General features: G+C 42.3%; 2 protein-coding genes across 5 annotated transcripts in view; one reads left to right on the top strand and one right to left on the bottom strand.

Moving 5' to 3' along the window:
* Positions 1-2,040: 2,040 nt before the first annotated feature.
* Positions 2,041-11,991, bottom strand: TRMT10A (tRNA methyltransferase 10A). Of its 4 annotated transcripts, none has more exons than XM_027635462.1 (8): positions 11,900-11,991; positions 10,500-10,803; positions 9,311-9,473; positions 7,343-7,414; positions 6,789-6,863; positions 5,671-5,820; positions 4,462-4,567; positions 2,041-3,093 (listed from the first exon to the last, which is right to left on the bottom strand). In XM_027635462.1, exons 2-8 carry the CDS (start codon positions 10,772-10,774, stop codon positions 2,927-2,929), a joined length of 1,008 nt encoding a protein of 335 aa, XP_027491263.1. In that variant the 5' UTR covers positions 10,775-10,803; positions 11,900-11,991; the 3' UTR covers positions 2,041-2,926. The 4 variants fall into 4 exon arrangements, with proteins under 4 accessions (XP_027491263.1, XP_027491262.1, XP_027491265.1 ...); XM_027635461.1 differs by lacking the exon at positions 11,900-11,991 and adding an exon at positions 11,454-11,822; XM_027635464.1 differs by lacking the exon at positions 11,900-11,991 and adding an exon at positions 11,526-11,822.
* A 3,789-nt stretch (positions 11,992-15,780) lies between these two features.
* MTTP (microsomal triglyceride transfer protein) overlaps positions 15,781-25,496 on the top strand; it is a 28,390-nt gene continuing 18,674 nt past the window's right edge. The window contains exons 1-5 of the mRNA XM_027635458.1: positions 15,781-15,973; positions 20,798-20,985; positions 21,569-21,712; positions 23,723-23,830; positions 24,593-24,709. Of these exons, the coding sequence (XP_027491259.1) occupies positions 15,913-15,973; positions 20,798-20,985; positions 21,569-21,712; positions 23,723-23,830; positions 24,593-24,709 (618 nt within the window). The 5' untranslated portion in view covers positions 15,781-15,912. The remainder of the gene's footprint in view (positions 15,974-20,797; positions 20,986-21,568; positions 21,713-23,722; positions 23,831-24,592; positions 24,710-25,496) is intronic.

Below are 25,496 nucleotides of genomic sequence, written 5' to 3'. Positions count from 1 at the left end.
CACCCCTGTGCAGCATGCCAGCTTGCACTGCAAAAAACACTGTCAGCGGTCAACTTCTTGACCAAAACCTCTAAGATGGGGGTATTCAGAGAGGCTTTTTCCCACTCAAAAAATTCAGATGCCCTCCTGCAGAGTCATGTCTAGAATCAAACACTACTGCTCCATAAGCAAGCAAGGAGTCAATGAGCACGTATAACATGGGACATGTGGAAACCAAATCACAGACAAATTGACCTGAATCCAGGAAAAGGACAAGCAGGGAGACAGCACACTAACCTGCAGTAATGCAGTGTTTGGGAAATTGCCACAACACAGATGCAGATGAATGCTGCATGACTTCAGAAATCTGTTATCTCTGTCATATCCCACCCATAACCAGGGGCGTTGAGGCTCAGTGGGAGGGAACAAGACAACAGGCTTACTTATGGCATCTTCTTGTGATCTCCCCACTGCATGCCACTAAAAGAAGGTTTGCCCGTTTGTGCCTGAAGGTTTGACTTTCTGCCATATCCCTTTCATATTTTCCAACATTTTCTTTTCAGATTCATTGAACCATACCTTCTTTATTGCCTTTCTAATGTTTTACTAGTATAAATATCTCTGGCTGTATTCTGCTGTTCAGAAGCTGCTCAGGATTGTTAAGCAATAGTTCAGGCAATACCCGGAACTTCACAAAGCTTAGTGATGAAAATCAGAGCTTTCCTAAGCACAGCAATGACACCTGGTGGTGAAACACAGGGATCATGTTCTTCTAGAGCTTCTGTGCAGCTTCTTTTTTCATGTCCTATTCCTCAACTCCATCATGGCCAGGGAACATGAGGAGAGCACAGTGAAGCAGAGAACTTCCCTGCATGTTTTTCTACACTTTTGTTAACTTTGTACAGCTGAAGCTGGTTCAAAGCAGGACGTTTCTTTAAGAAATGCCTGAGAGCACTCCATGTAAATATTTATTCCTGTTATCAGAAACTAATTCCTTGTCTTTTCCTACTATAAAACAGTACAGTGATTTGTCTCTACTGTGTATGCATTAGTTGGCCATGCCTAAAATATGCAAGTGTGTCCATCTTGAAAACACTGAGAACAATACAGCCAGGTCTGGAGATTGCAAATGAGGAATAAATTTGATCTGATGCTGGGCTGATTTTCATGTGCTACAACCAATTCAACTGTTCTCATCAGTAACTTTATACTGAACTTATTGCAAGAATGATGCTTTAGGGCTTCTTGAGCCATCACTTCTCCACAGAGGACTTCTGCACAGCTGCAGCCTGCTGACTGAAAGCCAATCACCACTGTAGTGTGGTCGTGTCTAATGCTGCTGATTCCAGCAGTGAACAGTTGAGCACCTCAGGGCCCCTCTACTGGTCTTGATCAGAGCATTCGTCGTCAGAGTTTGACTTCGACCTCTTAGACTTTTTGCTGTTGTCGAAGTGCACCTCCATCTTCTCGTGTTTCGGCGATCGCAGTTTCTCTTCTAAGAAATCTCCGTCTACTACATAGACAACTTTCTTGTCAGTCTTAGAAACTTCTTCAGTGTGAGTCCAGGTCTGCCAAGAACAGCCTTTTCTAGACAGCTGAAAAACTGTAGGATATGAAAGGTTGAGGATGGCAGTGGTAGTCAGAGGGCCATGCCCATCGAAATCCCACTCTCCTCATTTACTGCTCCATCTCACCAGTGAACACATCCCACAGACAGCATCCAGTTCGTGAAAAGAGGCATGAACTTCAGCCTCATATGACCTGATTAGGTTAGCACAGAGAACAGGTAAACAGCATCAACACCAACTATGGGCTGAGGCACCAGTGAGCAACATACCAGACCAGTTAGGATGCCATGTCCTCACGTGCTTCAGCCAACTGGTGTGAAAGCTGTACTTATTCAGGCACTGCAGCTACCTGGCTAGTCCCTGGAGAAAGAAGGGATGGGGCAGGCTCATGGGGCTGAAGTGAAGCCTCACTTCCAAGGTGTCCACTTCACTACTTTGCAGAAACACTTAAGTTAGTTAGAAATCAGCTGAATCAGAACATCCAGCCAAGACTAAGATTATGACTTCTTTTTTAAAGGAAAATATTTGACGGACAATACATTACGAACAGGATCATGTGACTAAACAGGAATACTGAATCTGAGTAAGGGACTTGTAAGGAAGAGTTCCTGTATCCTAGGATTGTTCTGAAGCTGTGTGATAAATTTTGCTAAGGAGATGAAGAAATAATTAAAAGTCATTGTGTCACCTCAATTCAACATGCACAATGTGCCAACCAAGGCACATGATTTGCACCTGTGCTGACACCCATCCCACTCAAGCTCAAGTGTAAGCACTGCCTTAACCCCACACTCATATTTCATCTATTGACCCCACCTAACTAAACACAATATACAAACTGGGCAGTTCAGTTGATTGCAACTGTGTGTTGAGAAGTTCAGGAAAATGAGAATGTTTGTTTGTTTTGAGTGTTCATGCACACTTTGCAACAGGCACTAGTGGTGCAGGTTTTGGAGTCACAGGAACGCTTGTCATTAATTGCTTTTAAGAAAATTTAGAGTAGAAACAGAGAAGAATGCATACATTAAAATAGTAACTAGTAATGCTCTTGGCTATTACACCCAAATTTGTATGTATAAAAAAGTAATATTAAAAAATTAAATTAAACAGCTCCCTTGGGAAAAATAAATGCTACGTTTGCCATTAATTTCTTTTTTTTTCTTAAAGCTAATAATATTGAAGTTTCAGGGTAAAAAAACTGCATTTAACTTTACCCTTCACGTACACAAACAGCTTTAGGCAAACTACAGAACTACCGAGCACTGAGACAATTCAGTATTACAAAGACAGCAGATGGTCTTTGGAATGTAACTACTTCATGTCCCAGATTTATCCCATGAATTGTGTGTCGCATCTTTCCCATCATCTCCTTCTAAAGCCTAGTCACTGTCCGAGTCATTGTCTTCATCTTCTTTTCCCAACAGAGCATGTTTGGATGAATCATTGGCTTCTCCCAGAGGAACAGCCCCTTTCCTCTGTGGCAGGACACTGAAAAAGGCCTCCTTCCAGTCTCTCTTCTCCAGGTATGCAAGGATGATCTCGAACACTGCAACATCAAGAAAACCCATCAGCTCTCTTACAGGGAGATAAATGAACTGCTGATAGGAACACACCCCAAATCCATCCCATCCAGAGGCTCAGGTGTATTCTGTTGTGGCATCTTCACAGCGGAGCTGACGAAGCGCAGCCAGAGACAGACAAGGCAATTCTGCTACTGCTGCAGCCTAAAGCCAAGTGCGATCTGAGTCTCCAGTTGTGTGACAGCACCCACAGCACTGCTTTTCTGCAGTAGCTCCAGTTTTCAAGCCATTTCTCTCAGAGACAGAGAAATGCTCCCCCCCCCCAGTACTTCAGGTCTCACCAGTGCCTTGTATACAGGCACCAATGCTTCCCCATGTTTGACAGGAATACTGCTGTGGATACACTTTAACAAAGATTTTGACCCCTCCCTAACACACAGACAGCCCAAAGTCTTCCTAAAAACTATAATTAGCTTTTTTCTTTCTCTATAAAGCAACAGTTAAAGATCAAGTTTTAGAAACATGTAAAATCTTACAAATACATGGGGTTTGATAATTTTTAAGTCCAGAGACATACTATAATCTCCTCCATGTTTAAGTACTCTTTATTATCATGGAAAAATACACCTCACCAATCAACGGCACTTTAAGAAAACAAAGGTATCATTGAGCAATGTGTTACATAAAAAAAAAACAACCTTGGAAAAAAGCAAGGTAAGATAAAATAAAATAATGTGCAGTGAGGCACAAAATAGCCTTTGACACCATGTCAAAAATTTCCATAAAGATTTGAGTAGGCTCCATTTTACATGTATTTTTGTTTATTGACACTGAAAAATGATCTAGTAATAAAACTGGAAGTTTAAAAGGAGTGGGATTCAAGACTTGGTTAAGCAAGTCAATGCTTCAATCAGAACCAGGAAATCAGGTAAAAATAAGTTATGAAAGCTCAGCAGACTGAGTACCACTGATACCAACTGTGGTGAGTCTATAGGTACCGAGGCAGTTGCTGCTGAACAAAGCTGTCTAAGGAGGTGAAAACATTACAAACATGTATTCTCCCCTGACATGAAATACATGGAATAATTTCCAACACTTATACATTAAGCCTGGAAACAAGACCAGGATGATAAGAATGCCACAAGTATTCATGAGAAAAGCCAACAGGATAGGAGGTGCACTCCTGAGTCGCTAAGACACCATCATTTACATTTAACTATTTCTACAATATAGTTAAATTAAGGTCAGGGCAATTATTGTATTCCAAAGGCAGTATCAACATAATAAAACAAGGTTGAGGTACCTGCACTACAGTGCACAATTTGAGGGTTCAAACTGTAAATATCACAGGTATATTCTACAACAAGGTCATTATTTTATGATTTAAAACTTACCATGATTGACGGCTAACACTTTCCGACTGTTCATCTTGACAAAGTTTCTGAGTGGGAGCTGCGCATGACCAATGCCTTGCTCTACAGCTTTTTTGTAAGTTATTCCCTGTGGGAAAGGCACCTAAATGAGTGCATTCAGAATCACCATTTTGGATCAGCCCATGCGGATTTATTACAAGTATAATTTTCTGGCAAGAGTTTTGCTGGTGCTGCCATGATCTTGCTTTAGAAGACAGTTGCAAAAAGAAACTTACCCTGGTTAGACAGTATCTGCCTCAAAAGGGCTGCCTTTTGGAAAACTCACTACTTTCTGCATACGTCACACTGTGACCAATGGTCTAAAGGATCGTAAATAAAACTTCATGCAGCTGCAGCTCTAGAACAAGTCAGCCACAAGCTCTTTTAAAGGCGAGCTTATGCTTAAGTACAACGTTACTCAGATTGCAGTCACTGTGTATTTTTGCAGAGGAAGAGTAAAGGATAAAGAAATTTTGCTTGCTTTCTTATACCTGAAAACTCCTGTGCCCAAGGTGGGCAAAAAAAGTCTTTAGAATTGTGTAAACACTCTATCTCACAAAGTCTATGTAAAGGATCTGCTTCAGCTCCCTCCCAGCCTTTCACTAAGTGCTGTCAAAGAGACATCCCTTTTTTTAGCATCCCACCAAAATATTAAAGTAGTAACAGCGCTTCAATTTCCCATCTGCATTCTCTATGATATTCCAGGTCCCCGCAGCACGATCCCACATACAGGTATGGAACTAGATCTCTGAGGCATGTGTATTACTCAGCCAAGTTCTCCTGAGAAGCAAACTTATTAAAAAAGGACACCCAAGATGCAAGTGCTGCTGTTCATCTATATTTGGGCATGTGGGCATCCAAGCATGCAAGTACACTTGCAAGTGCATTAATGGAAACTAAACCCTTCTGTCTGAAACTATGGCTCTCAGTAAGCTGAGCAGTGTTATTAATTCCATTCCTATATTTAAAATGAAAACATAAAATCCAAAAAAGCCCAGCATGCCTGCATTGTGGAACACAAGCCACTGCTACCACAAGAGCTTTTTTTCACATTTCTTCTAAAATTTTTTTAAGTCTTTTTTTGAAGAAGTTTTCTTATTATTTATTTTGTTAGTTTAGAAACAACAGTATTTATGTCAAATAAGGTGCTAAAACAGAAAAAAGCTATAATGAAACAGATCCACGGTTTACCTTGTGGTGATTGTGATCCACCAGTCCTCCAATCACATAGGCTTTCTTCTCATCAAGCTCCTTGAGAACATCTGGGGAATCTGAGGTAAGATATACTAGGTCTTCTTTCTTTATTAGCTCACTGTAGTGCTCTGTTCTAATTTGGATGTCCTCAAAAAAAGGTAGTTAAAAGAAGTTACATTCAACAGATAAATTGCTGGCCAGGCTTTACAGACCTAAGATGGGGCCAGCAAAAATAAATCCAATAGAATTGTGGTCATTCCACGTCCCTCATTCATGTTTAAGGGTGTATCACACTGCACATTGATTTCTGCAAAAACAATCCAGTCCCTATGGCACTGACTTGTAAAAAACAACAGGAAATTTTCTGAAACCTCCAAAGAACCTTACAAATCCTTAAAGTTCTTGTGATTCCCTTCAAATGTGAGCATATTTCTCCTATGGATCCAAGTAATTTTCCAGTTCACCTTTCCAAAAAAAGTGAAATCAGAAGTAAATGCTTAGTTAACATTAACTGCTTGTTAAGAGAGTTTTACGCTATGCTGCTGCAAAGCACCTATTGCACAAGAAATGCTGAAAATAGGTCTGGTTTTATTTACGCAAAGTGCTCTTCCTTTGATGTTGTTGAAACAGCGGTTTAACAGGGAATTACAAGGAAAACCAACGTGAGTTTGACCATTAGACAAGCTTCCTCTCTAAAGAACACTTCAATACTGAGAGGCAATGTGATGAAAGCATCATGATATTCGAAGTATTATTTTGGTCAAGAAAAAAAGAGCACTGTCAAGACAGATGACTGTCAGAACTGCCTAAATCAAGCAGCCTTGCTTTGTCTATCAGGGAATGAAATTTGTTCAATAAAAGCAGGTGAAAACAGATGTGTGTGTGGTTTTCCAAGCAAAAATCAAATATGGAATCAAGATAAGCAGTCTTTGGCTTACACAAATTAAATCAATTAAAAAGCAGAAAGAGCTACACTATTTCCAATACTCCATTGCTCTTATGTGTTACAAAAACCCACATGGAAAAAGCAAACACTCTTCACAACTAACAATCTAGTTAGCAACTACAATCAAGATTTTGTTTTCCTTTTTTTACAGAATTACTCAATTATTCACCTTCCAGTTCACCCATCCTTTGTCATTTTCATTCATGTTGCTCTTCAGCTGTCCACCATGGCTGGTCAAGTAAAACTTCAAACAGAACAAAAAAGAGGTACGAAACACAGAAATGTTAATATGCCACAATCTATGTCCTCTTTTTCTACCCTTAACTATGTAAGACTTTTTCTACCCTTAACTATTAGCTAAATCTTTTAATATTTTTTAGATGGAAGTGATACTAGGACCATATTCATACAGTTAGTGATACGTTTAAAAGACAACTACACATTTGAACTCACTTTTTTTTTTAATCTGACACAGATAAAACTGAGTATCAACAAGACCTTAGAGGCACACGCCAGTATCTTCACCTGCATGCACATACTTATTCATACATATGGGGATTTTTATTACATGGGTTGGAATTTAATCTGTTAAAATAGAAGTCATTTTCTTATTAAAAAGAGGCAGCTCGAATAATTTTTTTCTACTACAGTTCTCACCACTTCTCATTTACCATTGCTGCCATATGTTTGGTAAATGGCAGCAGTCAGTTTGTTTAAACATACCTGCACAGGATGAAATGCCTTGCGGTTTTCTGCATAACATCTCTGAATCTGCTTGTGGAGCTTCTTAACATCCTGTACACAACATAATTTGTTTTTACTTAGTCCTTCATACAGACCATCACAAAATGCTTTACCATGAGCCAGTCAGAAGCTAAAGAGAGAAAAAGGAAGCTTTTAACTGGCAAAAAGTGACTACTGAGAGAGTGTGGACATCAGATCCTGAGAGAAAAAACAGCCTCTGTGCAGGGATTATGTTGGCAAGAAAACACACACATACCTTCCCATACAAGTGTACTTAGACACCTCTGTATTTGTGATTTGCATTATTCTAGGAAAAAAGTCCAAAACAAACACCACAGGTATTTGTGTGGTATTAATTATATGTTATAACAGACAAAATTAATCTGAGGAATCAAACAGATCTATCACTGTGACAATACTGAGTCTTTAACCCATGGGAAAATCTTGAGAATATAAAGTTTATATTTAAGAAAATTAATTATGCATAATTAACCTGAAGAATCCCAGAACAATGCAAATAACCTAGTGTCTGGCTCCAGCGTTTTGACTGACAAATTGGACAACACTTAAACTATTACTATTTAAAATGCAGCAGACTTAGTTTTGAGCCAATTATGGCTTTTGTAAGGTACATTACACAGTTTTATTCTCAGTGTCTCAAAAGCAGTGTTTTATAAATGTAATCGATTCCTATGTTAGAAAGAAACATTATAATAATGCTTTGATATTTTTTATCTTCAAAGGATTTCAAATAAACTAGACCTGTGAAAATATTGCAACTCAAGTTTTACAGACACTAGAGAAAGCCTCTAATTTACCTTACTAATAAAGACCACAACCATTGTCACCTACAGTGCACTTCACCCTTCCTTAACATCTGCAGAAGTGCCAGTTTTTATATCAGGCCTAATGGTGCTCTACCTGACTAAGGAAGGAAATGTGTTTCACAAAGGATGAAGCCAGCAGGAAACATCTGGTCAGCATCTCTGAAACTATCAAGGGGGTCCTCTGCTCTCTTCTGGGGCACTGCTGAAAGGCTCCTCAGGGAACAAAGTTCCAAAATGCCAACTGGAGCTTCCCCAAAATTCTGTGGTGAGTGGCACTGGGCTCCATTAGTGCTACCCATGCTCTGCATTACACTCCCCAAGCAGCCAGACAGGCTGTGCAAAAGCTGGAATTCAAGCTCTTACAGGGCAGTGAAGTCCTGGCAGCAGCAGAAGGGCTCGGGCACAGGGAGTCACGACGTCTGCCTTAGAAACCAAAGGCTGCACTCTTACAGGAGGCTGCAGATTAACTTTCCTAGTATTTTCCTAGTATAGTTAGAGGTGCTTTCTTCTCAAAACACCACACCAAACATCTTGACCTGTGGCTGGGTGTCCCGCTGATCTTTCCTATATTTATCTATCCTGCTGATCATTGCACCTGTTCTTTCATCCCTATCTAAGATAACTTTAGAGATGGGCTGAGGAGTATCCTCCTGTCCCAGTTACCTCTTGTGTGACTGTGAGAACAAGCCCAGTATCCTCACAATACTCAAAATCTTAATTTCCACAGACACTTACTAAGAGGGTTGGGATCCTCATGACCACTTTGAAAGAGAAAGCAACTGCATGTGGCATTTGCAGTCCCTTTTAGCAAAACCATTTTGAGTAGAAGTGCATCCGATGTCATGGTGGACACCTGGTATAAACTGTTTCTATATTTCTGCTTTTGGAATCAAATCAATTTACTGCATCCCCATGAAGGTAAACAGAATCTCTGGCAAACTTACAAAAAGTATGGCCCAAAGCCTAAAACATTCAGCAACTGACATGAGCAGGTCTGGGAGCCACCACAATGTGAAGCCTGCTAACTGTGGCCTGTAAGCAGCTCTCCAGTTTTCGTGCTCTGACATTGCATCAGAACTGTCACTGGAGAACCTCTCAATGATGGGTAAGTTCCTTTTACCTTTAACACCATCAGGTCATCAAAGCTGCAGTCCACAACGAGGCGAAGTGTGCTAGGAACAACTTCCCTGCGCATGCACTTTCTGTCATTCCCTTCATTACTGGAATCCAATTTTGACTGACGTTCTAGTTTTCTCTTCTGGCGTTTTTCTTTTCGTTTCTGCCTAAATAAACAAACAAATTGATCCTCAAAAAGTGCTGCCAAATGTGCTGAGGTGCATGTTATGCACCCAAATGCAGACTTCTAGGACCAAGGTGGTTGTCCCATGACTGCGGTAGTTTAAACTTGTTAAATGTTGCCTGCATTTGTAGTAGGCTGAGACCAGCACGAAACACACCCCCATCTTTGTGAAGTTCTGTATGTACCTAAAAAGACGGGCATCTGACACAAATTCAATGAACTCACTACTGGGAGTCTCATGGACTTAAGGAGACCATGCTCTGAGTCAAGTCTCATAAAAGAATTAACAAAAAGATTGACAAAAATCACAGTATCGGAATGAGAACGTGGAAGGCAATTTACATCCTCTTCCACTGAACAGTTTTTCGAAAAGCTTCTGAAGCAATTGTTCCTTCCCACTCCCCTGATGGGAGTGGGCAGTTGGGAGATCACATTTCAGAGACAGCAACAGCCGCTGTCTTGGGAAGGAACACCTTGCAGTCAGCAGGACAAGGATAAACCACCATCAGCTCATTTGCAGATACACTTTCTCTCAACACAACGGAACAGCAGATCATCATCTTTCAAAACTATTCTAACAGATTGTAAATCAACATAACTTACAGGACTCCATTTCACGTGTCAAAAGTATTTGCTTTTGTTCTCTGTCTTAGTGAGATTCACTAAGTGTGATATCACCTGGGAAAGAGGGTGCAGCCCATACAGAAGGGACCAAGGCCACAGGTTATCCCTCCCCTCTGACAAATCAAAACTGTGCACGTTTGAATACCTCCTGACATCTCCAAGCTGAGGAACACTTCTAATAGGAAGAGGGGATGCTTACCTTTACAGCTTCTTCAAGTGTAGATGGAGTAGCCTGTGGCTACTGCTTTAAACCTGGTGTGGGAGAAAACTGGTTCAACTGCCTTGATTTGCTAAAGCCATTTACAAGAAAATTCTGATGACACATCATTATTATTAGCACTAAATATTACATGTGAACCTAGGAAAGCTATTTTGCAAACCATACCTCCGTAGATCTTTTTGTTCCTCCCACTGTTTCTGCTTCAATAACTTCTTCCTTTGCCTTTTGGACATGGGCTCAGAGCACTCTTCCTTTTCTGAGCCTGCCTCCCGTCTCTCTACCGGACTGTCATTTGACTTCACCTTTCCTTCCACATCAGGAACTTCAGGGAAAAGGGTATTTTCCATTGGCACCTCTGGACTGTCTGTTGGCGTTTCGGATGACATAAGCCTTTGGCCAGGTTTTCTGACTTGTTTCTCAGCATGAGCTAAATATTTCATTAAAAGAAAGCTTTCTGCTCACCAGTTCTCTAGGAAACAAAACAATTGTATGAGTGTTATTAACAAGAAGCTCAATTAGAACAAGTATCATTCAACACCTACAGTAAACCTGATTAAACAAAAATAATAAATAAGAGGCCTTTTTTGTTTGTTTAAAGCTATGTTAGCTCCTCTGCAAACAGTAACAGAAAATACTAGAGAGATTATGACCTGTATTCAGATAGTCTAAAACTCTGCCTGCCACATCTGCAACTAGTCAACAGTTTCCAAGTAAAAATTTTGTGAAAACACGACTGCATAAAAGTAGGGAATCAAACTGAATCTAATGTAAAAGAAAAAAAAAATAGCAGTACCAGTACGTGTACACAAACTGTTCTCAAATACACAAACAGAAAAAAATTAAAGAGGTACCTTACAATATAACAGTGGCAGCATCTTAGAGAAACGTAATTTTTAAGGCACTGAAGTCATTCTTCTCAGGGAAAAAAGAAGTGTGACCGTGCTGTACTCCTTCAAAATTAATTTTTATTTCTTTTGAAAACCGAAGACACTGCACAGTGACAGAGGCTTGCCACTGTCACTGGACAAACACAGTAAGGGGACAGACTGTTACTCAGCAAAACATTCTGTGTTCAAACCAATTACAATTACAGCCTCTCCTTCCAATGGCAAGCATTACTTTTCCATCATAGCAGCTTCCCTGCGCACATTAACTCCCCAAAGGTAACCACTTCGCCGCAGAACGCCGCACCTACATCCGGCAGAAAACAGCAACCCTCCGGCTCTTGCAGGGACAGCAGAGCCAGGAGACACACAAAGCACCAGAGAACCAGCGGCGTTTCTGCTGGCGCACTCCGACTTCCCCGTCTGCGGGCGTGCGGACGCCGAGCGCTGCGCGTACACCTGTGTGCGCGTACACAGGCGCACAGACACACACATATGCACACACGTGTATCTGTATCTAGACACGCGGTAAGCCCCTCATAGCTGCACAGGGCCGCCCACAGCACCCGGGAGGGCCGTGCCCCCCTCCCACAGGCGGCGGTGAGCGGTACCCGCGCCGCGGGGCCACCATGTTCCCTGCTTCCCCCCACCCCGCGCTCCCCCCGACGGGCCGCAACGTACCCGCAAGCCGCCCCGCGCACGCCCGGGCGCGGGGAGGGGGCGGAGCCGCAGCCCCCTCACGCGCAGACGCGTCCGCGCCCGCCACGCCTCCGGGTCCCGGCGGGCGCCGGGCGGCGGTCACGTGATCGCGGCGGGCGGGGCGCCCCTGGCGGCGGGCGCTGGCGCTGCTGCCGCGCGCGGCCGTGGGGGATCCGCCGGGATCCGCGCAGCGAAAAGCAGGAAAACCTCGTTTTTGTCTAATGGTTTTGATGGCCCCGCTGAGTTCACGCAGGGGCCAGCCGAATATTTTTAACCGGTGGCATTCCTCAGGGCGGATTTCGAGCCCCAAGGGTCCCCCCAGTAGTGCCGCGTTCTCCCAGGTCCCTGAAAAAGGGTGCTGGCTTCCTGTTTTTAAAGGCCACCGACAATGAGCTTTTTATACTCCAGTGTCAATACCCAGCGAAGGGCAGCGTGTTTTCGCCTCCACATAACTCCATGGAAGAATGCTGCCCTATTAGAGGAGTCGGTTCTGGGGACTGGGATTGTGTTCTATGAGAACAATATATTTTGGGCAGCCCAAGTATGTGGATATCTGTTTGCCCCTGGTTAACGAGGCACACAAAGTTAGCAAACACACGAGTGTGCACTACCATAATACCCTTTTCATCTGCATCAATGTTTGTCTCAGGTTTCATTGGTTCCAGATATACACACTCTTACAGTTTTAGTGGTGGTTTCAGGTTTACTACAGCTGTGTTGAAGTCACAAAATTGTACGGTGTCACTATAGTAAGACACTGACCTTTTAACTGCTGTTGGAATTCAATATTTGCTGTAATACTTGATTTAATTTGTGATTCCTATTCTGTACATGACTTTAAAAATAGCTAGATTTGCATTTGCTAGGGTCTATTTAAAACCTCACTCGTGTTACTATTAATATCTAGCTTGACACGCCAGCATCACACAAGTCCAAATGCTCCACTGTCCCTATGGATTCATTCTCTTCTGGTCGTTGAAAGGCTGCATATGAATTACCAATATAAACTCATTTGCTTGCTTGCTTTGTTTAAAAAAAGTTAAAGACATCTAACAAATTCACATAGTAAGTGTGCTTTTTCTTAGAATGAAGAAACTGCTTACGCATTTTGTTGTTCTCATACTGCACTTTGCAAAGCGTCAGTACTGCTAATCCAGACCCCAATGTCCTCAGACACTGACACAGGGTAATGCAATGTTTTCTGAAGTCTGCCAAGTGCCAAGTGGTGACAAAGCCAAATGAAGACCTGAGCAGTTGCAAATATTGAGAAAGAGCTGTCTGTCTGAATTTCATTACTTTGATAGAGCCTTAACATGACTTTTTCAGGATGCTCATCCAAATGGTGAGTCACTCTCCCCCCCAGCAACAGAAAGAACTGAACACCCCAAAGCTTAAAACTGCAGGTCAAGGGGCAGAGAATGGAGAGAAGAAAGAAGATACTCAGGAGGCTCAGGTGTGGACACTGACATTATTCTCTGTGGGCCAGGTCTGACTGCCGCACTCTTGAGGAGGGGCTTAGGGTGCAAGTGACAGTCATAACACACCTTTGGCCAGTGACATGGCTGGGCATCTCCAACCCCCCATCATAGCAGAAATGGGGCAGTCTTATTCAGCCAAACACTGGGAGCTGGGGCACACAGGCACCAGCTGAAGGGTGAAGATGAACTTGGGTACTTTGGTGCACATATCCGAAGGTTTGAGTTGAAAACCAAGATCTTGACGCTGTCGCTTGTGAAGAGAAGACAGAAACAGTTTGTTGGCCTCAGAACTTGGGAGGAAACCTCATTAGTTTTATTAGGTTGTATAAAGATATAGTTTGGACTCTGGAAAATGTGCAGCAAAAGAAACACTTTGACCCAGCACATATGCCAGCATGGCGTGAAACGTACATTGGGGGCTGATCCTGCAACCTCTGCGTGGTGTGGACTTTGGTGGACGCAACACTTGTTTCACTGGTGTAATCTCACTTAAAGGAAGTCACTGCTGATTAACTCCAGCCATAACTGAGGCGAGGCTCAGTTAAATGTCTTTTTTTAAGACATTTGAAGAACATTCCAAGTCTGTGTTGTGGAAATGAATAGGGGTGTATAAACATTTATGCGTGTGACAATGTATGTACGGTATTTCTCTATATGATGCTTGTATCCTTAGTTCTGTAATTGGCACCACTACAGTGGTGTCCAAAAAGATATGGTGATTTACATCAGCAGGGGATCTGTCTCTGATATTCTAGTGTCTAAGAGAGCCTTTTTTAAAAATTACTTTCTTTCAAGGAAGGAATAAATTTCCTGTGTTCTGAGAGCATAAGAAGAGGACAGTTTCTCTTGTCCAGATTTCAGACCAACTCCTCCTTCGGAGAAGTGTCAATGCTGCATTTCCAAATCTGGATCCATACCTTTGGTCTCCCTCTAGCCAGAGTTGGTTTTGCAGCAAGATTGTGTCCTTATTTTTTTCAAGAAAGCACTGAAAGCATGGCAAGCTCATTGTTTACTAAATGCAGCAAAAGGATTAGCTGAAGTCCTCTGCCTCAGTCCCTTGAATTCAGGAGCGTGTCACAGCCTGCGCTGGGGAAGTAGCATAAATAACCACAAATGGTGAATAAGCAGTAGCAGACGCTAGGGTTTCCTGATCTCCTTCTCATGTGCACACACACGCACAAAACACAGGAATATTTCCAGGGGGAACTTCCACAAGGTGCAGAGAGATGAACACGAGGGAGAAGCATTGGCATGGACCAGTTGTTTCCCACTACTGGGTGATGATTGACACACATGGTGTTCAACTTCTCTTTTACCATGATCCCTTATTAATACAGAGGATCTGGTGGCAGAAGTGGCCCATTGGGAGCAGCTAAATGCAGCCTGGGGTGGCACTTTTTCATTTGGAGTGTTTGTAGATTGAAGTCTTGCTAAAGTAGCCTGTGGAAGTGGAGTGAAAGGGTGTGGTGATGGCTCTATAAGTAGGAGCAGATCCTCCCTTCTTGCAGAGCTGAGGAAGCTTCATATGCTGGGAGAGAGGCGTGCCCCCCTCACAGGATGTGACACCCAGGCTGTGCCAAGAAACATGGGGGTTTGGCCCATGGGACACTTGCCCCAGTGACACCTAAAAGAGATCCTTTACTGAGCCCTGTGGCCATGGGGCCATGGGGCCATGAGATGGCATGGGATTTACCCTCAGAGGAAACAGGGAAGCAATGTGGGTTAGTCAGCCAGGGGCATATCAGGGGAGGTGATGAAATGAGCATAAGAAAAGGGGAAAATAGGGGTGTGAAGCATGGCTTGGTTTGCCCTGCTCTCAGATCCTGCCAAGCAGGTACTCATCACTGAGAAGTGACAAAATGGCTGATTTTATCTCATCTTTCAGTCTCTAACCTCTGCGCTGCAATGATGTAAGATGGGGGCTGGGACTGCTGAAAAAAAGAAAATTTATTTGGTATGGTACAATACAGCAGGTACTGACACCACATCTGAGTCTCTGTAACAACGTACCATCAGTTTTTGGGATGGCACTGTTAAATCCCATGTACTTCTGCTTCCAGGAAGACCCTTAAAAAGCATCTGCTTCTGGGGTTGCTCATGGAGTTGATGCAAGTCAGTGGAGACGGTGGTCAGGATCTGTTTCCTGGCAGCAACAGACCCGATTGCCCTTTCGTTCAGGGAGAAAGGTGGCAGAATCTGCTGGTTCTTCTAGGACTGGAGGTGGGCTCCCCTACTCAGAAGTGTGTCTGTGTCGGCTCAGTATTCAAAAATGAAAGCCGAGGTGATCGATAAAATGGGGTAGAAACCGCCAGTTACCTTAGTTCTTAATAATTAACTGGAAGTCCTTTCATGAACTTAGTACCTGAGTGTGGAATTTGGAATCTGACCTTTACTACATCTAGATAAACAGTGTGGCCGAGCTGGTGGCTCTCTCTGCAAGCTCCCCTCCACTCAGCAGCTCAGTTCCTGTAGGCTCTCACACTTCATGCTGCAGTCAGGACCTCGGCAGAGTCCAGCATGATTCTTCTTACTGTGCTGTTCCTTTGCATCATTTCCACCTACTCAGCCTCTGTTAAAGGTAGGTCTGTACTGGGCTTGGTTCAGATTTTGCCTCAGCGAAGGCATAACCTGTATGCAGGTCTGTTTTGCATCAAAAATTATCAACTTTACTCAGCCATCCTTGAGTGATGTGAAATGCATTTAGTAGTTAGATTTAAGTGCTTGTGGCATTCATCTCAGCAGAGGTGATGAAGGAGACAATGTTTTCAGGTGCACGGGGCCAGCAGTGTGAGCCAGGAGACCAGGGATCTTGACCTTGCTTAATCAGGACATGTTGTGGGGGCACCAACTTGAAAGGGACTGTTCACACGCTCAAAAGTTAAACACACAGAGTACTCTGGTGGCGCAGAGCCAGGAAGTGCTCAGGGCTCTCCTGGTTTCAGCTTCTGGGCAGTTGATTCAGCTACCACTGAAAGTCAGCATCCTGTTAATTTCATGAGAAGCTTGCTCTGTGGTAAGTCTTGAAAATCTGGATGTTTGCAGAACCCCTGTGAGCAGGGCTTTATTCAAGTGTCCTGTCAAAGTCAAGGGTATGGAATCTTAGAGACTGCTCGCTTCAGCAGTGCCAGGCAAGGAAAGGTGTCTATAGTAGTGATTCTTAATGTACAACCTCACATTAAATTTAGAGGAACAGCAACCTTAAAACATGAGCTGAGTTCTTAGGTTTTAGATGTCCTCATCCTGATGAGGAGCAGGGGGAACATCCTAGGTTAACCTGTTGAAAAGGCTGTAGAGGTGCTCTCAGCGATGCCACCTCCTGCTCCCTGCAGGGGATCCAGGACACTGTATCTGTGTAAGCACCGAGCAGCAACCTTCCTCCCTGCCTCTATACCCTCTTTCAACAGGAGTTATGAAGTGGAGAGGTTTGCAGGCAGTGCCTCTACCTGTGAGTGTATTTCATGAGACTGCCAAGTACCATTTATGGCTACATATCAGTGTCCCACATTTCTGGTGTTTGGTGTTCCCAGCTTCTCCTTCATGTCAATTAAGCGAAGCTTCTTGATGTGAAGTAATATTTGCTTGTCACTTTACATCCCCAGGGTACTAAGCAAGCATCTTCTCTTTAATTAGTTATCACCCTTCAGCTCTGCCAGGTCTCTTCTCCCTCTCTCCAGAGAGATTGAGAGCTAAATTACTGGCCCAAAGGCCACTTAGGGCCTCAGTGACAGAGTTGGTATTCGGATGTGTTCTACCTTTCCACCAGACAATGCTGCCTTTTGGAAATATTGAAGCACTATTCTTTTCAATTCAGGTAGATCAGCACACATAAAACCCTCCTACTGCAGTTCCACTTGCAAAACGTTTTCAAAGAAGCAGATGGGATTTGCTTTTTAAAGCTATCCAGTATCAGAGACAGTGGCAAGTATGATTTATGAAGGTAGAGCTAGCAAGTAGTTAGAGACACACATGCTGTGCATGCCATATGTATTAATAAAAGGCACAGGACTTGACAGCTGTCTCTACTCATGCAGTATAACCTTCTGTATTATACAGTATCATGATTTAATTATAGACTTGGCATGTTACCCTTAATGACAGACACTTAACATTACTCGTCAAACTATGTGTTATGCACTCCACCTTGAAAGCAAGCACTTCTGACCCCAAGAGACCATGGCCGATTGCAATCTGTATGTCCGTCTCTCCTCCCCTCTCAGCTGGTGGGACACTTGGCATCAGCTGAAATGTCAATGGCTGTACAGGCAGCAAGGATTCCAGTGCTGTGCTGAATACAAAGGGAAGATCTTCTAAAGGGGGGCTTTTTATTAAGAAAAGTTTCAATCAGAAATGTGTAGGAATATTCCTCTTAAAATAGTACTGGTGTTTTCTTTGTGAAAGATGGCATGAAAATTTACTTACACTGTTTTGAATACTGGTTCTGGTCAGTGAAGCTATGTCTCTGTCTCTCATCTACCATTGCCTCTCAACCTGACCACGATATTCAGTTATCTCTCTTGGCTTCCCCATTTCTACTGGGGTAAGTGCTAACTCCTTGGGACTGCTTTCAATACTACCTCATCCGTGCTGCTTCTCTTATCAGTATCCACTGCTGGCTTACCTTTTCCCATCAGTGACACCAGTCTCGCAACTAAAGGTGTGTTCTGTCCTGGCTCTTGCAATGTTTTCCGTGTACAAAATGGTGAAAACTTTCAGAAACTAATATTCTTCTAGCTCTCAGCAATACTTTGCGATTATTAATTTCTTCCATGACACTGGCAAGAAGCTGCTGCACCATTTGCCCATCTGTTTCCTTTAGGAGGGAACAGCTTATTTTTATGTGGGGACAAGGAAATGCTAAAAGGGAGGAAGAGCAAAAGAACTCTTGCAAAAGAAAAGAAAAAAAGATTTATGGGTTCAGTTGTGGGGAAAGGAAGAGAATAGGTGAAAGGTGCTTTTAACTGAAAACAGAGAGCAAGTAAATCCACAACACCCACCTTAACTTAATAAGACGCTCGTTTCTCAGCAGCCAGATAATTTTTCTTCTCTCACTTTTTATCTGTAGATAGGACTGTGTCACCCTCTGTGTTTTAAGTGCACCTAGTGGGCAGTGTTCATAAAATCTCAACCAATACTAAGTCATTTGCACTGCTGTTTCTGCTGCAAATGAAGGGCATTTTGAACCAGGAAGCAACTAGCTCCAAGGTACTGCAAGGAACCAGGGTTGTCCATGAAAGGCACAGCTATGTCTGGGCAGGCACTGAGTACCCTCTGCTCTCAAGGGCAAGGTAGCTTCAGAACTGGTAGGAGTGAGTGGAATTGGGGAAGTGGCTAGGAAATTCACAGTAAACCTGAAGGAAGGGTTATATGCCCCTTGATAATTTTGTTTTGAACCAGACACACCAGACATGCAAAACCAGAAGAGCCCCATTGTGCCAACATTAATCCTTTAGCCTCCATGAAAAAAAAAGCTCGATACTTACAGCTTTGGCCTCTCACATGCAAACAGGCTGCTCCCCCTCTGATTACCAAATTTACTGCGCCACATCTCTAGCTGGCATAAAGTATAAGTCAGTTTAGTTCTGTGTATCTTTGCCAATTTACACAACTTGGAGGTCGAACTTGGTGGAGTGGCTGTTTTGCTCAGGGAAAGCAAAACTGAAGCTGACCTCAAGCTGCTGCTATGGCATCTAAGCGAGCAGGGGAAGGAAGTAAGAAAAATCTTAACAAAATGGGGGTTTTGGACTGCTTGAGGACTGCAGAATATATCCATCTAGCCATGATGGAACAACGCTGTGCACCTAAATTGGGATTTAAAATATGAGAGTGAAACAAGACTGCTTTTCCTTTTTGCCAGTACTGTGATGTGACATTTATTCAGGTGAGTCACATAAAACAGAGGGACATAACACAAATCAAGATAGCCTGGTGATTCTCTGCAAGGGACTTTGAACACACTGATTGCATTACAGCATGCTTAAGAATTTGTCTGAGATGTTTTGATAGATTTTTCTTCTTTTTTCCCCCCCCGCACTTGTTGTAAGACTGAGATGCATGTCCCCAAGGACAGCACTTTGTTTTGCTTAGATTAACTGTGTTGTGAACTTTTTGTCTCTACTCTGTACCTGCTGAACTACATGAAGAAATTCCTAGTGGATTCAGTGGTGCAGTATTTGGGTCTGAGAGGCTTGGGCAGGGCTGCTTACAGATAGCACCTGAGGTCACTGTATGTGTATTTGCTGTATGAATCTTAAGAGCACTTTGTGTACAGCCAGCTTTTCCCTTCCCTTCCCTTCCCTTCCCTTCCCTTCCCTTCCCTTCCCTTCCCTTCCCTTCCCTTCCCTTCCCTTCCCTTCCCTTCCCTTCCCCTCATCAGTGTTTCTTGTGTGGATGAGAACTTTGTAGTGATCCATACCAGAGGAGGAAAGCCCTTGGAAGCAGTGAAAAGGGATATTATGTATAACCTGTGCAACAAAATGTTTGAAGAGTATTCAGAAAGAGATTTATTTTCCTTGATCACAGATTTTAGGGGCACAGTTTGATTCCTGAGGCTGGGTAGAGAGTTGAAACACTGCTGCCACACATTCCCTACCTGGCCATGCATGACAGAAGAGAAGGAGAAGATAGGAAAGGGTGTGGTATTAAGTAGTTTTATAAAAGAAAGATCATTTATATAGTACAGATTCAGTTTACACAAACAAGAGTGCAACTGAATCCGTAGGGAAAGTCCATCAGAGTTATTAATGCAGATGGAAATGGCACCATAAATTGGGCATGCATGTTGCATTTATACTAGAAATTGGCTTTTATATCCCTTAAAATACATCAGTTAACAGCAGAGACACAGCTATGGGGACAATTATTTAGTTTAAAGAACAAGAGCTTAATTATTTAATCTAAAAAATATGTTCTCAATGTTTTCATTACAATCACGTCACCCCTGAGCCAGACTCTCAATGGAAAGATTCACAATAAATGTGCAAGAGATCAGAGAACAATTTCTGTTGGCTTCAACAAATTTCATCAGTGCATTTCACATTACTAGGCACACAAAGTTCATGATTAATTACAGTATTTTGAGTTGAAAATAATTTTGGAATAATTTGTGCCACTAACATATCCAAAGAAAAGAATATGACGGTCTTTTATTTATATAAGTGTAGAGCTAGAACAAAGGATTTTGTAACCATTCTTGTCTTAAATATGTAAAATCAATGTCAACTTAATCACAAAGCCCCCCCAGCTGCTCTAGTGGAACAGCCTCTGTAATCAAGGATAGTGGGATCAGTCCCATATATCTCTTGTTGGTAACTAAATTTTTAATTTTTCTATGGATGTTTTTTAGAGAAAATGATAGATTATGTGAGTTAGTCAATTCAAAACACTGTTTTTGCTTTCCAAACAGGGCACACTACTGGACCAAGCCTGAATAATGACAAGCTATATAAGTTTGCTTACTCAGCTGAAGTGTATGTTGATCGTGTGAAAGCATCGCTGCAAAAAAGTGCAGGATATCGGATTTCTTCTGATGTGGATGTCAACCTCTTATGGAGAAATCCTGACAATGATGATGACCAGCTGATCAAAATTATGGTAATTAATGCCATGAGACAACTTAAAACATTCACAGTCTTACCTACATTGATCTAGCTGCTAATGTAGCATCAGAGAACTCACTTTCAGAACATAAGCTAAATCTTTTATTCTCTAGTCTGATCAACTAAACCCAGCTTCTTTGATAAACTGATTCCTATAGAGTGAGATATCACAAGTATGTACCTAATAGCATAAGCCAGAACTTCAGAGTGTCTCCTATATTTTGAAATTGCTTCATACAGCTTCTGTAGCTTCAAACAACTGGTGTGCAAGCACATACCCAAGGGGCAATAGGTTGTCTGAAGTTCTCAGTTCTAGCTACAAATCATGACATTTACTAAATACAAATTGGATTTGGTACTTAGCTTTATGGTGAGTTTTTCTGCCACTTATTTCCCCGATGGAGAAAACTGGTTTCTTTTGTAAACATAGACATAGACATAGACATGGAGGATTAATGATCAGAACGAGAAATGAAGAAAGAAAAAAATATTTATTATGTGATTTAATCTATCCAGCCTACCCCAGGCCAATGCTAGACTGCTCTCTACCTGAATTTTCTCTGCTTTTACTTTACTAGATAAAAGATGTTCAGGTTGAAAATGTGAATGAACGTCCAGCTGCTAAAAACATCTTCAAAGGAAAAAGCACAGAGAAGATCCTCGGGAAAGAATATCTGGAAGCTTTACAGAGGCCCATAGTGCTTGAGCTAGTCCGTGGAAAAGTAAGACCCTTTATTTTAAAATTCAGTTGCTCAGGAAACCCGAGACAAATCTTTTCCTAGGGACTTGGAGAATTTGCCAATTCACTATCCTCTCAGTGTTTTTAATAAGCCATCATGTTCTATCTTTCTATATGGAATACAACAGTTTAGAAGAGACTGTAACTTACCTGTACAAGGGGCACTTCTACCCCAAGCGTATTGTGCATTAAGAACACCAGACAGTGGGAAAGTATAGAGCAGATTGGCCACAAATATATAGGTACACGTGGATTTATGCACTGCTGCTGTGTAAGATTTGTGCTATTGACTTCAGTGAAGCCAGGACTGTGTCCAAGGTCTGATGGCGGTAAAGGAGATACAGTTTGTCATGACGGATGTTATATCAAGTCTATGAGGAACAGCGTTAATCACTTTAAACCCTTATCAAATATTTTAGCATGATTGCTTTTTCCGGGTCTCTATATTGCTTATTTACTTCTGTCTCACCTGCAGTTTCAATGGTCTTAAGTTAATGAGCTTGATGCTGAAAGACCTACAGACTTACATGTTTTTCACCCACTGGGAAACTCTCTCCAAAAATCAGAAGAGAAGGGTCAAGGAGTGGGTGTATCTCAGCATGTGCCTGGGTTTTATAACCTGCCTTGAGAGAGCACCAAAGCACTGTCCCATGGCAGGAGCACCAATGTCCATTTGCAGCTTTGAGAGTCACAGTTCTGCTGAGAAGGGGATCCAAGTACATCCATCTCACCCTCTTTTTCCTTGCAGAGCTGCTCACGTGTCCCCTTGCACTCAGCTTACTGTTCTGACCAGGGAGTGGCAAGGCTTGAGCCATGGCTGCTCCTGCCTCCTGTCGATGGTCCTCCCTCTAGTTGCTTGCTGCATTAGGCCAAGAGCCCCACTCTCCCCTCTGCAGCTCGAGCAATGCTCAGCAGTGGGGGCATGGGCAGAGGGGCTGTGAGAAAGGAGGAAGGTTGAAGGTCACTCCCTTTTCTCTTCTGCGGAGCGGAGTGAGGGCTGTGACACTCTATCCCAGCAGGATCTTTACCTCCTGCTGTAAATAGGCACTGAGCACATACCCTGGCTGCCAGCTCAGCCTGCTGAATTGCAGCTGCTATCAGACCTGCTCAGTAACTTTCAGACTCAGCCTTGTCATCAGTTTTACACAACATAAAAGGAAACAGGGTGGCACTGGCTTTGAACTGTACACATCCCTAAATGAGAACAGAGGTATCAGAAGAGTACAGTCAGAATGTGTCTGCTCCTAATACATTATGCACTTTCACATGTTCAGGCTGAGATGTAGTATTAAAAACTTGGGCTTTTTCTCAGGTAGTAGGGTCCGGACACTCCTTTTATAATTTCTTTGTGATGTCATAGTTTCACCCCTGGCACAGTGATTTCGCTTTCCAGGGTTGCCCTGAGATAACACACTGATTGTACTTATAGTTCCTGAAGAAAAGTGCACTTTTAACACACCTTGAATGCAAAGTGGAAGTGCAAAGTCTTGTTACCAGAGGAGAGGCTCAAGCACAACAGTTGACCCAGAAGTGCAAAGGTTCTGATACATTTGACACGTCGTTTAAGTCATTCTAGCTGTGATTTATCTATGATTCATTCTGGGTTTTTGTAACTTGTGATTAAAGTGCAAGAGGTATTATGCCCCTATGGGAAGAGATTATCTGAAGATTGTGTAGAAAAATTAGTTGCTTGTAAAATTATGTGCAATGTCCCATTTTCCTTCTAAATTCTACTTACAGGAGGAAAGATGCTCACTCCACTGAAACTGTAGTTAGGTTTAGCTGAAGACCAAAACATGCTTGTACTGTTCTTATCAGGTTCTGCAGCCCCTGTAGTTTGCTTAAATAAGGGAAATAGATCCCAATTCAGCTTCCTAATCAGAAAAAAGTAAAAATAGACCTAGAGCAGATCCTTGCTATTCCTTTCTCATTTAACTGGATTTGTTACACACTTTTGAATGCTTTTTTATATACTTTTTTTTTATTCCTACAGGTCAAAACCTTTTACTCGTATCAAAACGAACCTGCTTTTACTCAAAACATCAAGAGAGGTCTGGCTAGCCTTTTCCAGCTACAGCTGCACTCTGGTTCTACCCGTGAGGTATGGTGCTGTATCAGGCAAGATGATCATCATCAGAGAAACAGGCAGAGCCTGATCTGCTCTGGAAGGCAGACCTGTGGCTCCTGCTGAAGAAGTTCACTTCAGAAGGAGTGAACTGTGACAGAAATCTGCCTTTTGATCACGTTTGAGGTTGGGGACATAAAGACAGTCTTCTTAGTAGTTGGTGACACAAGTCAAATTGCTGCAAGTAACATAAAGAAGTGGTGAAAGCCATTTGATTTAAAATGCCTTTATCGATTTAGCTGAATCTGGTAATAAACCAACTTAAACCACATCACTATAAGAGAGATTATACTGATGTTTAAAGTTGGTTGATTACTAAATTCAGTTCAGTAGATGAGGCCACTTTAAATCAGAGTATCCACACAAAATTAGCAGTGGTTTAGCTGCATCCTTTTCAGTTGTGTTCCGCTGTTAAATTTCTACAACTGCCCACTTGAGCAAAGCTGGAATTTAACTCAAATTTGTGAGTATAGTGTAAGCTGCCAGGTGCTTCCTACATTTTTTGTTTAAACAAACATTGTTACTTTTCTTCTCAGCCATCTATTGAATAGTACCCCTGCCAATCCAAAGGAGGTAGTTAGAAACACGGATATCCTTAAAACTGGTATATTAACCCAAAGAGTGCAGCATCTCAGTACAGAATTCCAGCAGTGGAGAAAATGCTTCATCTTTGGAAGGTGCTCTGGGGTCCCAAATTAAAATTCAAGAAACTGTGCCAATCTAACTCTTTTTTCCAAGGTGGACGTTTCTGGGAAATGTAATACTACTTATCATGTGCGGCAAGATCAAGTGACTAAAATAAAAGACCTGGACTCCTGTGAAATAACAAAGCAAGGATTTACCAGCCACAACCCGGTATGATTTCTTTAACAAAATAAAATCTATTCTTCCTATTTAAAATATATTTTCAGCAGCTATTACTCAACTTGTCAAAAATCCTTCTTGCATTACAGAAAGCAAATTCTACATGTAAATTTTCTACATGTAGTTTTACTAGCCTGAGCTTCATATGTAATTTCTCTGGGGAGAACAGGGAATGGATTCTCCTCTTGTATAAACCACCTTGACTCAGCTGGCATTGAATACAGCATACTAATTTGCATAGTTTTTTAATCTCATTATAACATATTTTAGTTTCTATACAGATTTACAGCACTTTTGCCCTGGCTGTGCTGAAGTTTTAAATGATGTGAGACTTCTTTTTCTCTTTGAAGGAAAATCCTAGATACAGACGCAGTCATAGTGATAACAGTAACCTTTTCCACACCTGCTGTAAATTCCAGGCAGAATGGTGATTCCTGAATGGAGCCTGGTCAAGCTTCCCTAATGCATAGGTGTAATACAGGAGATGTGCCTCAGAGATAACTGAAGCCCTACTACGGCCCTAATGGTCCTCCACTACTAGTAAAGGTCTTTCTGAGTAGGTACTACTAAGGGCACACGCTGGAGACAATGGGATTCTCCACATCAGAAACTGACCTTTCGCAGCTCAGAGAAGTACAAAAGCAGCACACACTCTCTTAATAATTGGCCTTAACACTATGACTGAATTCCCGATTTTCACACTTACCGCAAAGACTTCATCTTGTTTACAAAACAGGTCAAGCAAGGTATCTGACTTTGCTTTGTGAGTGTGAACATG

This window comes from Corapipo altera, unplaced genomic scaffold (assembly GCF_003945725.1).
Source record: "Corapipo altera isolate COAL_440 unplaced genomic scaffold, ASM394572v1 22b, whole genome shotgun sequence".
In the NCBI taxonomy this organism is placed as follows: domain Eukaryota; kingdom Metazoa; phylum Chordata; class Aves; order Passeriformes; family Pipridae; genus Corapipo; species Corapipo altera.
Note: the sequence above shows the minus strand (reverse complement) of the source record. Positions and strands in the feature narration are given on the sequence as shown.